At 44.0% G+C, this 15,427-nt stretch overlaps 1 protein-coding gene across 7 annotated transcripts in view; it reads left to right on the forward strand.

Moving 5' to 3' along the window:
* grip2b (glutamate receptor interacting protein 2b) overlaps positions 1–15,427 on the forward strand; it is a 334,440-nt gene that overhangs the window by 260,949 nt on the left and 58,064 nt on the right. For all 7 annotated transcript variants that reach the window (XM_072582688.1, XM_072582694.1, XM_072582689.1 and 4 more), the window contains 2 exons: positions 2,345–2,497; positions 11,220–11,406. In XM_072582688.1, coding sequence (XP_072438789.1) covers positions 2,345–2,497; positions 11,220–11,406 — 340 coding nt within the window. The remainder of the gene's footprint in view (positions 1–2,344; positions 2,498–11,219; positions 11,407–15,427) is intronic.

The following is a 15,427-nucleotide window of genomic DNA, read 5'->3' on the forward strand; positions in this document are numbered from 1 at the left end:
CTATGAAGGGGACAGATCTCTGCAGCACCTCTGATATCAACTTTGACCATAAAATGGGAACTTCCTTTATAGTAATGACTGCCCAGAAGTCCTCCTTCCCACATTTTAGTGCAGTGAGCTTTTCCTCCAACAGAGATGTACCAGCCAGGAATAAGGCCAAGCATCTGATGTTGAGTTGCCCCATTGTACAGCTCAAATGGGCTAGCCTGGTGAATGTGGGATAGAAGAACACGAGGAACTAAGTTACCTAGGCTTCAAGACCCAGATTGGCAGGGACGAGGGATGTTACAGTATCCTGGAATTGTAAAATGGATGCTCTCTCCTTAATCAACCAATCGTTCTCCTGTCATTTTAATTTCAGGAGATACTTTTGTCAAGTGAGTTTTATTTCATCTGTTAATAAGCGATTGACTCAAAGAGAGCAGCTCAGAGTTCACCTCCTCAAATCACGACCAGCAGCATTGAACTGTTTAGCTGTTGTTTTTGATTGAGCTGCCCTCAGTTTTCATTGCTGACTGCCATTTCTAGGGGTAGGATGGGGCCTGTATTCTGAGTGGAAGTTTCCTCACCAGAGCTGCTGCTCACATGCCCACCAGTGGTCACCTGACACAACCAAACTGTCTGGGCCCATTTTCCCACAGCGATCGTAACACATGTTTTGGCTTCTCCAATATTTTGGTAACAAGTAAGCAAAAGAGTTGAGAGAAATTGAAAACAAATGTGTACGCCATTGTTCTAAGGGGCCTGCGCTTTACTTTTACTCGGATTTACTCGTGTCAGGAGATGAATAAAAGCAAATACTGCAGATGCTGGAGAAATTAGGCAGGTCTGGCAGCATCTGTGGAGAGAGAAACAGAGTTTGTTCTGCCTTTGAAGAAGAGTCGTATTGGATTGAAAATGTTAATTCAGGAAGTTAATCTTTGATTCCTGGAGATTTTAGGACAATCTGAGGGGTTGTGAATCAATCAGTTGCCTTCCAGTGTTACGGCTTAATTTCATAATTGTTTATTTTTAAAGATGACCCCGCCTTAAAGGCACTAAGTCCTAATTTTTCATACTGTATTTCTCTCACATGAAGTTCTGTTTCATATCCAGTACAGGCACAATGGGCCAATGGGAACAATTCTGTGATCATGTGATCCTACACTCTCTATTACTGCAGTTGTAAACACTGGAGCTCAAAGTGCACATTCCTCAATCTAAAGAGAAATTCAGGGTTATAAGAATGTTGCTCCCACAGATTTTTACCGGATATATGGAATTCTCTGCCAGAGAAGCTCTTGTTGGGAATTCCGACACAGATGTCAGTACTTGTGGTTCACTTTCCTAGTCCATAGGGCACTGAATCCCCAATCCCTCGTTCAAAGCTCTGTGTCCCGAGATTCCCCCTCAGGTGTCAGTTCAAGGTTTGCCAATTAGATTCCCCATAGTGTGGAAACCACAGACTCCATTTCCCTCTGACTAATGCATCTAACACTACGGGCAATTTAGCATGGCCAATTCACCTGACCCGCACATCTTTGGACTGTGGGAGGGAACTGGAGCACCCAGAGGGGAGACAGGGTGAATGTGCAAACTTCACACAGACAGTCACCCAAGGCTGGAATCGAGCCTGGGTCCCTGGTGCTGTGAGGCAGCAGTGCTAACCACTGAGCCACTGTGTCACTGTAAATTCTGATGGAGTCTATCCCTAGAATTCAATCAAATGACCTCTCAATCTAACTGTCCCACTTCCCTGTAGCTATTGGTTATCCTGATATACAGGGAGTGAGTGGTTAGTTAAAAGACACTGCCAGAGTGGGTGTTGGGCATGGATTATGGCTTTCAAATGAGAATTGGATAGAAAAGGTTATCAGGACAGCCAGGGGAAAAGTCGGAGGGATTGGGTTTGGGGATTGAGTTGTTCTCGCAGAAAGCAGGTTTGGACAGGACAGTCCCATTCTGAGCTGTAACCTTCTGATCATTTCCAAGTGCATCATCACGGTCCAAGTAGGAAATGGGCCAACTCCTTGTATCCAATGGTATCAATCTCAACTCTTCAGTCAAACAGGTTTTAATTTCCATTTACATTATTTCTGGAAGTAAAGAAGCAAAAGTGTACAAAGAGAATAGCAGAACAAACTGTTAGTTCCCTGGATTCAGTTCTTGGAGATTTTATCTCACTACTGGAGGTTTGACGACCCTGCTTCAGCCCCAAATCATTGCACAGTGCATGTAGCCATATTCAACCCTTCGGAAAGACCAGTCTCTTTTTGTTTGTATGACTTCCTTCCTGATTGTGAGTTGACAATCTCTCTCTCTCTCTCTCTCCCCCCTCTCTCTCCACCTCTCTTACCTTCCATAGCTCTAGTACCAGCCAGTTGTTCTCCTCCTTCTTCCGGCACATCAGGTTTCAGCTCCCAGAACACAAACACGCTGACGCGCAATATTCTTCCCATGAGCCCGCGAGCAACTATGATGAGGCGGAGAATGAGAAGGAAAGAGTATAAAAGTTCACGTGAGTCTCTTTATTGTCTTTCACTTTCAAAGGTGACATCTCTTGATTTCTGTCAGTCAATAAAATAAAATAATTCAATTGACATAGAGCCATTCGTGCTCTGAAATTATGACAATCAAACGTCTTGTAATATTAATTTATGCTTACTATTATCTAGTAAGGTTACACTTGCAATTATTGGTCATAAGTAGTTTCTTTGTTATGAAACTGTTTCTCTCTCCACAGATGCTGCTTGACCTCCTGAGTACTCCCAGTATTTTCTGCTTTGGTTTCAGAATCTGTCTGCAGGGTTTTGTTTTGGATTATCTGTCTGAAATTCAGCAGCAACATTAACCCCCTTGAATAACTGGTGACTGTGTTTGCTGAAACACTACAGGGATGATGAGTGTATGTTGCAAGCTTCAAAAGCAGTGGTGATGTCAAGGATAGGGAATGGATCGGACCTTGGTTGAAATTGTTTATGATCACTTACAGCAAGTGTGTCTGACCAGGATTAGCTGAAGGGCACAATGAATGGGTTTGGTCAAGAGTAAATGTTCATAAATCAAAGGGGTCACTAAGTTCAGTTAAGAAGAGAGAGATAGTCAAATCTGGACTACTGGATACTAAGCCTTGACAGTCTCACCCTGAAACTACAGAAAGTTGTGAACCCAGCCCAGACCATCACACAAGCTAACTTTCCATCCACTGACTCCATCTACACTTCTCGATGCGGCCGAAAGGCAATCAGCATTATCGAAGACCCCTCCCACCCCGGTTATAATCTCTTCCATCAGGCAGAAGATACAAAAGCTTAGACGCACGTACCAACAGGTTCAAGGACAGCTTCTTCCCACTGTGTTTAGACTTCTGAATGAACCTCTGCAACCATAACTTGGTATGCCACGCTCTGTTCAATCACCCTCTGATCTTTGCATCTTTGTATGGTACGATCTGCCTGTACTGCATGCAAAGCTTTTCACTTGCTTAGGGACATGTCACAATAATAAATCAAAATGCTGAACATTTGAAGGAGAAATTGAAGGTAAAAACAGAAGGGAAATGGGATGCATAGACAACATTGACAGGTGGAGCGAGGAAGGCTTACAGGAAGCGGGATGATACAAACAGCCTCACTAAAGCTATGGTGACAACAAGCAAATAAGCACTATTTATCAATTCCAGCCAGTTAAAAATCACACAACACCAGGTTACAGTCCAACAGGTTTATTTAATCAGCTACCTGATCATGGAGCAGCGTTCCAAAAGCTAGTACTTCCGAATAAACCTGTTGGACTATAACCTGGTGTTGCGTGATTTTCAATTTTGTCCACTTTAGTCCAACACTGCCACCTCCACATCACAGTTACAGTAAGAGCATTTTGGAAATAATAGTACATCTTATTAATTGCTGTCTGGACACTGTTCGTCTAAGAGATGGCAACACAACCTAGGGCCAGCCAGTGAGGATATTCTCTTAGACAACCCCAGTAACTGGATATCAAGAACACATTGCTGGTACCGAACTTCAATAAACAGATCAGGGAGTGAACAGATTCGCTATACTGTGTTTCGGTAGAAGGTTAATAGGAAAATCTGGACTGAGATGGTTGAAAACAGAAATACAAGGAGGTGGAGACTCTTTTTAAAAAAAAATTGAAAAACCCCAAAAAAAGCAAGTACGATTCATGAAGAGAATCTAGTTTTAACAAGACTAAAGGAAACTTGGGATAATAAAAGGTTTGATTGCTGTTTTCAAATTCAAATTATTTAAAGGAATTCCTTAGGACTAGCAATTTTCACTCTAGAGGGGTGAAAGCTGGGGCTAGAATCCAGAGTCAGAGCAGAACCAGAAAACCTCTAATATTTTGGTCAGTGAGGTTCCAGCCGCCCTCCTTTTCTGTATGAACATACCGATTGGTAGCAGCAGTAAGCCATCCTGTGGTTGGAAGGGGTGAGTATTTTTTTTCTGTGGCTTGGATGTTCCTTGCTATGTATGAGCCAAGCTTGAAAGTCATCTAAGTCGTACTGCACCTGGACATGAACTGCTTGAATAGTTGAGGGTTTGCTTATGGTGCTGAACATTGATGATTGCACAATGAGCGTCCCACTCTTGACCCTGATGAGGAAAGGTCATTGGTAATATAGCTGAAGATGTTTGGGCCAAGGATGTCCTAGAGCTCATTTGATTGATGTCCAACAACTCTGACATTTCTCTGACTCTGACCAGCAGAGGGTATTTATCCTGATTCCTATTGACTCGAGGTTTCTTGGCTTCCTTGGTGTCACACTGGGCCGACTGTTGCCTCAGTCTCAAGGGTGCCTCTCCCACCTCACCTCTGGACTTCAGATCTTTTGACCATGTTCAGATCAAGGCTAAAATGGGGTTTGGAGGTCAGCAGTCTTGATGGAACCCAAGTTGAACGTTGAGGATTGGATTATTTGATGATTCAAAAATAGACTGGTTAGATGGAGTGGCTTCAGCATCACAACTGGAAAGTTACCAAGGATCCTAGACTTTGCAGTACCCAGTGTCCCGAGCTGTGTGAATCAAATTGCCTGAAGATTGGTATGTGTAATGCTGGACGCCTCTGCTGGAGGCCCAGATCAGTGATCCTCTTGGCACTTCTGGCTGGATGGTGACAAATGTTTCGGCCTTGTCTTTTGCACTGATGTGCTGGGCTGTGCCATCATTGAGGATAGGGATGTTTGTTCACCTGACTGTTCCCATGATGTATTTAACTATTCAACACTATTCTTAATGGGTTGGATTGCAGAGCTTTGATCTATCTGTAGCCTGCTGCTTCCACAGCTTCCCCAAGTTGGTAGCATGCATCTAGATTGAGCACTGCACTGAACGGCATCCTTCATTGAACCAACAATGCTCTCCAGGCTTCTTGGTACTGGTAGAGTGGAGGATTGCTGGGCTGTGAGGTTACACATTATGCTCAAATACAATTCTGCCATTCCTGTGGCCCACAGCACCTCATGGATGTTCAGTTTTGAGTTTCTGAGTTGGGTCTGAATCTATTCCATTTTCCATTGGATAAGGCACAGGCTACAAGAGCAGGTTAGAAGTTGGGAATTCTCCAGTCAGTAGAATGACTCTGGTACGTTGTGATTCCCCAAAGCCTGTTCATCACCTACAAGGCATAAGTCAGAAGTGTGCTGGAATGCTGTCTACATGGCCAGCTAAGTACAGCTCCAGCAACACTCAATGCGCTAGACACCATCCTGGACAAAACAACCAGCATGATTGTTACCCAATGCACCAGCTTCAACACTCACTCCCTAGACCCTGTCATTGCAAAAACGATATCATCTTCAATGTGTATGGCAGCAATCTACCAGGGCTGCTTTGACAGCACCTTCCAAATCTGTGACTTCTAAGGTTAGCAGATATGTAGGAGAACCACTACCTAAATGTTCCTCTCCAACACATGCACCGTCCTGACTTGGGATTGTATAGTTCCTTCACTGTTACTGGGTCACAATGCTAAAATTACCCTCTTAACCCACATGGACTGCAGCCATTGAAGAAGGCAGCTCATCACTATCTTATTGAGGTCAATGCCAGCCCTGCAGTGATGCCCATGTCCCATGAATGATGAGTAAAATACCGGCCACAAGCCCAACTTGACAGGCAAGTTCTTCAAATCTTGGCAAGTGCTTCCAAGATTAAGGGACTCTTGGTGACAGACATTGAATCCCCTCTCCAGAGCCCTTTGTGTGAGCTTGTCACTCTCAGTGGTCTCTCCAAGCAGTGTTCAATATGGAGGAGTACTGATTCATCAGCTGAAGGATGGGAAGGCTGGTGATCAGCAGGAAAGTGACCATGCTATCTGACCTCATAATATCCAACATCAATGTCGACGACTTTCTGGATCTCTCCCTGACAACTGATGACTGTGTGGCACCACGTTTGGTTCTGATCTGTCTGTGGTACAGGACAGAGACAGTGACGGTGGTGGCAGTGTTTGGGAAGTTGGCTGATTCTGTCAGTGTGATGAGATCAGGCTGTTGGCTGACTAGTCTGTGGGACAGCTCGGATGAATGAAAACAATCCTGCTGCTGTGAAGAAGAAGTGCAAAGGAACTGTCCCAGAAATCTGGTCCACTCATTGCCCCTCAACTGATGTTGAAAATGGACAGTCAGGGCCTTTATTTCACTGGGGCCTTGCTGTGTGCAAATTGGCTGTATTATAACTGAGAATACAATTCAAAGGACAGCATTGAGTCTGAAATCCTTTGGGATGTCCTGACATTATGATAGGCTCCACAAAAGGACAGGTTATTAGTTCCTATGATGCCATTACTTATATAAAGGAAGAGCCAACACTTTACACCATTCACGTTGCATTTTTGTTCATTAAAGGGAGGGATATGGGCATTTTTTAAACCCATAGTAATGTTATAACACACTACCGGAGCAGGTGGCCTAAAAGTAGGGATACAGATAAGTTCTGAGTAAACTCTTCAGAGATGTTATTACACATGTCTGGGCCAGGTTGGACTTGAACCTAGGCCTCTTAGCTCAGAGGCAGGGTCACTGCCACTGCGCCAGAAGAGCCTGAAATGAGTTGGACTTGGGAGTTCTTCGTCCTGCCTTGGTCTTTGTGAAGTGAGGTTCCTTCCTCACCGCTGGGAACAAGGAGAAGGTGGGAAGTGAATAGTCACGTGCCTCACAGCAGCGGGTGGAACCGGTGGTGAGGCTTGACCACACAGTTCCCTCTCCCGTTCGAGCAAAGTGCTGCTTGTTGAGCAGGATTTTCAGTTGGACACTTTGTGTCTTCGGTAACTGACACTTGCAATATTAGCCGCAGTGGCGCTACCCCAGTAAAGTGGTAAGGTTTCTGAGCTGTAAAATGTGCCAGTTAACATCAGCGTTCTAATAATGGAAGATATAATCCTGGGGATCCTATTACCGTTCACGAAATTACTGTTGTTATCCCACAGGCTCTGCTTACATGACCACAGTCTTTAGTTATGACATTGTGTTCTGTGAAGCTAAGCAATTACTTTGAGATGAAAAAGATCTCACAAACTCGATTTGAACCTGGCTATTGCCAGTCAGCAGAAAGACATCTTGTGAGTCTATGGGATTGAAACCAGCATGAAGAGAAGGATTGGAAAAATGCAAAACTGCTCATGTATGAGTCACAGTTCTACTCAATCCTGGCTGCCAGTGCAGTGTGACGTTGAGTAAGTGCTGGACTGTTGACACTTTCTTGGATGGAGATGTTAAACCGAAGCTACGTTTTCCCTCTCTGATGGACATAATACATCCTGTGGCACCATTTTGTAGTACAGCAAGGAAGCTACTAAAGCTGATTGATTTATTGTTGTCACATGTACAGAAGTACAGTGAAAAGTGTTGTTTTGCTTGCTATGTAAGCAGGTCGTACCATCCAAAGTGCAAAGGGGTAGAGGAACAGAGTGCAGAATGCAGTGTTACAGTCGCACAGAGACAAATCAGAATTAACATGTGAGAGGACAGTTCAAAAGTCAGCAGGGAAAAAGCTGTTCTTGAATCTATTTGTTCGTGTATTAATACTCTTTGCTTTGACATTATCATCTTGCAGTGTTTGGGGCTCTGGTGTGCACAAATTAGTCACCACTTTTTTTTATACCAATGACTACAAATCCAAAGTCATTAGCTTTGGGATGCCCTTGTGTTGCACAGGAATTAAAGTAATTAAGTCTTTCTTTCTCAAATGGCAGAAGTTGTCACAAGTTTCACCTTTCATTCACAGACCTGTTCCAACAATTTCCACACGCCCGGGGAGAAACAACTGACTTACATTTAAGTGGCACCTTACAATGTCTTCAAAGAATCCAAAAGCCACGCAACCAATGACATACTGTTTGAGGTTGTACTACTCTTGCCTTGAGGCAAACGTAGCAAACAGTTTGCACTCCACAAGCATCCACAAACAGAACTGGCATAAGTGACCAGTTTGTTTGTTCCAGCTGTGCTGGACGATTTAGCAATGTTGTTGTCATGTTCTGTGAATTCCCCTTTTCCTATTCAAATAGTGCAATGGGGTCTATTGCCTCCGGCTACATCGGCAGAAGGAGTTTTCCTCAGTTTGTCAATTTCATCCAAAGGATGAGGCACCTCCAACAGTGCAGCACCCCCTCAAACACAGCACTGAAAGCTGAACCCACCGTCTTCAGGTTAGGAGGACTGACCGACAGTTACTAGAACAGCTTGCCAGTTTAGTCACGACGGCATTGTAGAAAAACAAAGCCAGTATATTTTATCTCCTTACGCTATCACTTTGGAATCGTAGTTTTTGTCATAATGATGGATTAGTTTTAACTCACTGTATCATCACCAAAGTCACCAAGTTTGGAAAATGGGCTGAACTGGACGAAGGAGCTGGACGAAGGACTACAAGGAGCTGGACGAAGGACTACAAAATGGCTGGCCAAGTAACAGGAGTAAAAAATGGAAGCAGGGCAAACGAATAATTCTAGATTGAAGTTTTAGCAGTTAGATTCAGCAGAGGGGTGCTATACTATTCAGATGTTCAGTTCACCAAATTGTGTGTATAATTGATGCCGTTGGGTCTGTGTAATGTCTTAACTGATGAGCAGCAATTATGAAGAGTGATTAAGTAAATTGGCCATGTTCTTACTGGCAAAGAGGAGGTTGGCAGGTGACATGATTGCAGTTTTTAAGATTCTGAGGGGACCACATTACGTGACCATCAGCCTGACTTTGTCTACATAAATAGAACCAGAGGGTCCTGCCAGGATAAATGCAGAAGTGCTCAGCAACCACCAGGAAGATTGTAAGTGAACTAGGTAGACTGAGGCCTTTTTGTGTCGATCTAACATGTTGAAACGCTTAACGCTTACCTGTCGGCTCATCAAAGCGCTGTGATTCAAAGGGCTTGAAAAGTGAATTGTTTTTGGAAGCACGGTGACTATTAACACACAGGCAACTGCAAGTGTCAGTGATATCCCTGTGTCCCTCTGTGAGATGAATGACTAGTTGAGCCGTTAGCATGGGTGCAGCCAGTTGTAGCAAGAATTGGTGTTCAGCTTTCGGGCTGAACTTCCTGTAAAAACGCCCTTGGACTTTTCGCAGCCTGCACCCTCCCTCAGTTGTAAACAAGCAGACTCTATTTGCTCACGTAAAAAGTGCAGCGTTGCAAGCATTCAGATTTTGTCTTGGTTTATCGTGGATTATGATTAATTTTACGAGCTTTTCTGTCAAACACATTTGTTTGGAAAGGTGCATTTCCATCAGTTGGATCTTGATGAGGAAGGAGAGTTAAAATAACCTCAGTCAGTACTCATTATGTATGGAAGGCATCAGGGACCCTGTCAGTTTAAGTGTGTGTTTTAATTTCACTGCCATGTTCACTGACTGTTCCCAGCCATTAATATCATTAGCACAAAATTAAATCAGTGGAGAAAATAAATTAAAGTTAATCAGCGTTTTTTTTTGCCTTAAAGAGCAACCATATCAAGAGTTCCTTTGGAGTTTTTGCTGGGTGAGAGAGAGGGAATGAGGTTTAATGGTTGCTGTTTTTAAGGGCCTTTTTAGCTCACCGTTACTGCTACCAAAACACACTTGTGCCACACAGGAAAGACTTGTCCTTTACAGGCGACTGAAATACTTTGGGAAGTGTAGCCAATGCCCTGGTGTGGAGAAACAAGGCAGCCAGCTTGCACACAGCAAGATCCCACACCAGCATCAAGATAATGATGGGATTACCTGCCTTTCAGTGACGTTGCCTGGTGGATTAACACTGGTAAGGGGAAACTCTCCCCCCCCCCCCCCCCCCCCCCCCCAACCACCACTTCTCTGAATTATAAGGTTTACTTGCACTCAGTTCATCCATAGTATGGTTCCTTTGACAGTGCAGTATTCCCTCAGTACGTCACATTGATTAGACCGTAGGATATGGGAGCAGAATTAGGCCATTGAGTCTGCTCCAACATTCAATCCAATTTCCCAACCTCATTCTCCTGCCTCCTCCCTGTTACCCTTGATCCCCTTACTAATCAAGAACCTTTTCTTAAAGACATTCAATGACTTGGCCTCCACAGCACTCTACAGCAATGAGTTCCACAGATTAATCAACCTCTGGCTGGAGAAACTCCCCCTCATCTCATATCAACAGAAATGTGCCTTCACTCTGAGGCTGTGCCCCTGGGTTCCTAGTCTGTACTACTAGTGGAAACAACTTCTCCATGCCCAATCTATCCAGGCCTCTCGGTTTTCCTAAGTTTCGATCAGATTCCTCCTCATCCGTCTAAAGTTCCATCGGCTACAGACCCAGAGTCCTCACCATTCCTTCATCCCCACAATCATTCCTGTCAACCTCCTCTGGAGCGTCTCCAATGCCAGAACGTTCTTCCTTAGATACTGCTCAGAGTATTCCAAATATGGTCTCATACTAACTGGATAGTCCAGGGATCCCCGGGAACTCATCTATCCACGATCAATTTCATTCAGCAGACATGTGTACAGACCTCAGTTCCCAGGCTCCTGGCTTGGGGGATAATGATAGAAAGAGGCAGGGAGAAGGACAAGTCTTAACAAAGCAAAAGCTGGGAAATTAGTAGGTGAGGGCTTTGTGGTGGGCTGGTTGAGAATGGGTCTTCCTGCTCAGCACCCGACATGAAGTCTCACTGGGGCTCCTGGACAATGCTGAAGAACTGTTGCACTTGTTATATCAAAGCCATGAGTCTGACTGATGTTCAGTGCTACTCTTTCTGCCCTCTAGTGTCACTGACTTCGAGCACAATAGGCCCGGGAGGACAAATCGTCCACACGGAGACAACGGAAATCTTTCTGAAAGGGGATCCACTGAATGGATTTGGTTTGCAACTTCAGGGAGGAATCTTTGCCACCGAACCCCTCTCGTCTCCACCACTCGTGCGGTTTATAGAACCAGACAGTCCTGCTGAAAGGTTAGAACGCACCACTTGACATTGTTTGTGCGGCAAATGCTAATGAGAACATGGGGCTGGAGGAGGGCAGCCTTACATTTCTTTAAGCACCTTTAACATGGAGCTTTCCAAAGAGCAGTATTCCAATTTAGAATTGGGAAAAGAAGCTCTGAGATGGGTGAGAAAGGTAGGTTTTAAGGAGCACTTTAAGGGAAGCAAGCTGGAGAGGCAGGGACATTCCTGAAGGGAATCACAGCGAGTTGAAGGTCTGGCCTCGAAATTTGGGGCAATTGAACCCGGGAGGCTGTAGAAGCCAGAGCTGGAAGAGAGCAGAGATTTCCGAGGGTGATACGGCCGGAGGAGAACTTGGAGATGGAAAAGCCGTAGGGGGATTGAGGCACACAGTAACAAACCAATGTGTGGAGGTGCTGATGTGACAGAATATTCATGTGCTTCACTGGTGCTGTTCACGCCTTGGCTGCCAACTCAGCAACAGGGAAATTCCGTCAAAGTGAAATACTGTTGAGTAAATAAGGTACACCAATTTGCTCAGTAATTAGTTAGATGTGTTAATTATTATGATTAACAGTCTATATATTTTCCATTATGATTCATTTGCAGATTGAGTCAAATTACTACCTGGCATTGAAGGGACCATGTAGCATCAGCAGTTTGCATTGAGTTGCAGCTACATGACACACTCACATGATTTCCGATTATTTATTCCAAATGACGGCTGACTGCAATCCCGAACAAGAGGTTATGGACTTAATGCCACGCCACACAGGAGGGTCTACTCTTGGAACCTGATTGTGTATTGTTTCAGCGTGGGCGTGCTGGTGCCCAGGTTATTTCATTGGATGTTGTCCTGGGGTTGGCGCAGGCTGGTGCCCAGGCTGACCACGCCCAGTGCAGCATTGAGGGAATGCTGTAAGAGTGAAGGCGCCATCTCTCAGATGAGCCTTTCGAACAAGGACCTCATCTTCCCTTACAGGAGGATGCAAGAAAGAAAGACTCTGTGAGATGGATGCATAACCCCTGACAAACTCTGGAAGTTAAGCGTCATATCAAGTGGAAGACAATAAAGTACAATATTTGTACTATCGTGGTACATCAGAAGATTGGCATATTTTGGAATCCAACAATAATAAGGAGGGAGAAATTAGAGAATGATAGTTAAAAACACAAAACCAGTGAGAGAGATTTTCTGCAAGTGACTAAAGTGAGCGTTGACCCTGTAGTGAGTGAGACTATAGATTAATCATGGCACACCAGGGAAGGATGACAGCATTGGGAAGTTATTTTGAATTTGTCTTCCCACCGGAAGAGACAAAAGTCATCCCAAAAATTCTGGAAAATTAAGACACCAAAGGGGAAGGAAGAACCTGAAACAGTCGGAGTCACTGGGAAAATTATACATTCTAAAATCTGACAAGTGCCTTGGAGGTGACTACCTGCATCCCAGAGTCTTACAAAGAAATGGCTGTAGAGATATTAGATGGATTAGTTGTAAACTTCCAAAATTCCCTAGGTTTAACAGTAGATTCTAGTTTTGGATGTAGGTTTGCTCGCAGAGCTGGAAGGTTCATTTCCAGACGTTTCATTACCCTACTAGGTAACATCTTCAGTGGGCCTCAGGTGAAGCAATGCTGAAAATTCCTGCTTTCTATTTATATGTTTGGGCGTCTTTGGGTTGGTGATGTCATTTCCTGTGGTGATGTTATTTTCTGTGGTGAAGTCACTTCCTTTTCTCGGCGTGGTAGATGGGGTCTAACTCGATGTGTTTGTTGATAGATTTCCAATTGGAATGCTGTGCTTCTAGGAATTCTCATGCATGTCTTTGTTTGGCTTGTCCTAGGATGGATGTGTTGTCCCAGTCGAAGTGGTGTCCTTCCTCATCTGTATGTGAGGAGACTAGTGAGAGAGGGTCATGTCTTTTTGTGGCTAGTTGGTGTTCATGTATCCTGGTGGTTAGTTTTCTGCCTGTTTGTCCAATGTAGTGTTTGTTACAGTTCTTGCACGGTATTTTTTAAATGACATTAGTTTTGTTTGTTGTCTGTATCGGGTCTTTCAAGTTCATTAGCTGCTGTTTTAGTGTGTTGGTGGGTTTGTGGACTACCATGGTGCCAAGGGGTCTGAGTAGTCTGGCAATCATTTCTGAGATGTCTCAGATGTAGGGAAGAGTGGCTAGGGTTTCTGGATGTGTTTTGTCTGTTTGTTTGGGTTTGTTGCTGAGAAATCAGCGGTTTGTGTTCATTGGGTACCCATTCTTTTTGAATATACTGTCTAAGTGATTCTCCTCTGCTCTGCGTAGTTCCTATGTGCTGCAGTGTGTGTTGGCTCGTTGAAATAATGTCATGATGCAGCTTCGTTTGTGGATGTTGGGATGATTGCTCCTGTAGTTTAATATTTGGTCCGTCAGTGTTGTTTTCATGTAGATGCTGGTTTGAATTCCCGAACAGCCAATGGGGAACTTCAAACCAGTGTCTACAGGAAAACAACACATATGGACCAAATATTGCAATCATCCCAACATCCACAAACGAAGCTGCATCTGAACAACATTTTAATGAGACAACACGTGCTGCAGCACAGAGGAACTACGCAGAGGAAAATCACCTATACAGTGTATTCAAAAAGAACAGGTACCCATTGAACACAGTCCACCGATTTCTCAGCAACAAACCCAAACAAACAGACAAAACACATCCAGAAATCCTAGTCACTCTCCCCTACATCAGAGACATCTCGGAAATGACTGACAGACTACTCAGACCCCTTGGCATCATGGTAGTCCACAAACCCACCAACACACTAAAACAGCAGCTAATGAACTTGAAAGACCCGATACAGACAACAAACAAAACTAATGTCATTTACAAAATACCGTGCAAGGACTGTAGCAAACACTACATTGGACAAACAGGCAGAAAACTAGCCACCAGAATACATGAACATCAACTAGCCACAAAAAGACACAACCCTCTCTTACTAGTATCCTTATATACAGATGAGGAAGGACACCACTTCGACTGGGGCAACACATCCGTCCTCGGACAAGTCGAACAAAGACACGCACGAGAATTCCTAGAAGCATGGCATTCCAACCAGAACTCTATCAACAAACACATCAAGTTAGACCCTATCTACCACCCCCTGAGAAAAGGAACAGAAAGTGACTTCACCACAGGAAATGACATCACCAATCTAAAGAAACCCAAACATATAAATAGAAAGCAGGAATTTTCAGCATTGCTTCGCCTGAGGCCCACTGAAGATGTTACCTAGTAGGGTAATGAAATGTCTGGAAATGAACCTTTCAGCCCAACGAGCAAACCTACATCCAAAACTAGAATCTACTGTTAAGAAGATAGTAGCAGACATTTGTAAAACTATATCAGGCAAATTCACATGAATTTGTGAAAAGGAAGACATATTTAACTAATTAACTAGCAGGTTCTTTGAGGAAGTATCAAGCTAGATGGATAAAGGGGAACCTTGGAATGTTGTTTGCTTGGGCTTTCAAAAGGTAATCAGTAAGATGTGACCACAAAGGCTGCTGCACAAAGTAAGAGCATATTGTAGGAGCTAATATATTAGCAAGGCTGGAGGCTCGGTTAGCTGACAGAAAGGAAACAGTAGGGATAATTGGGTTGGCAAAGTGTAACTAATGGAGTGCCACAAGGATCAGTGCTGGCAGCTGAACTGTTTACAATCTATGTCAATGATGTGCATGAAGGGATTGAATGTATGGTTGCTAACTTTGTGAATGACACCAAGACAGCTAGGAAAGTAAGGTGTACAATAGATTAAGCAACTGGGGCAAGCGTTGGAATAATAATGGGAGAAAATATGAACTTAGACACTTTTTAGCAAGCAGAGTGGAAGAGCAGGATTTAAGTGGAGGGGGAGAGGCTGCAGAAATCTATGGGACAAAAACATCTGCGTGTCCTGGTCCATGAGTTGCAAAATGTTAGTGTGCAGGTGCAGCAAGTAAAGTGAAAGGCAAAGGAAATGTTGGTGCTTACTGAAAGGGAACCAA

This window comes from Chiloscyllium punctatum, chromosome 12 (genome assembly GCF_047496795.1).
Source record: "Chiloscyllium punctatum isolate Juve2018m chromosome 12, sChiPun1.3, whole genome shotgun sequence".
Taxonomy (NCBI): domain Eukaryota; kingdom Metazoa; phylum Chordata; class Chondrichthyes; order Orectolobiformes; family Hemiscylliidae; genus Chiloscyllium; species Chiloscyllium punctatum.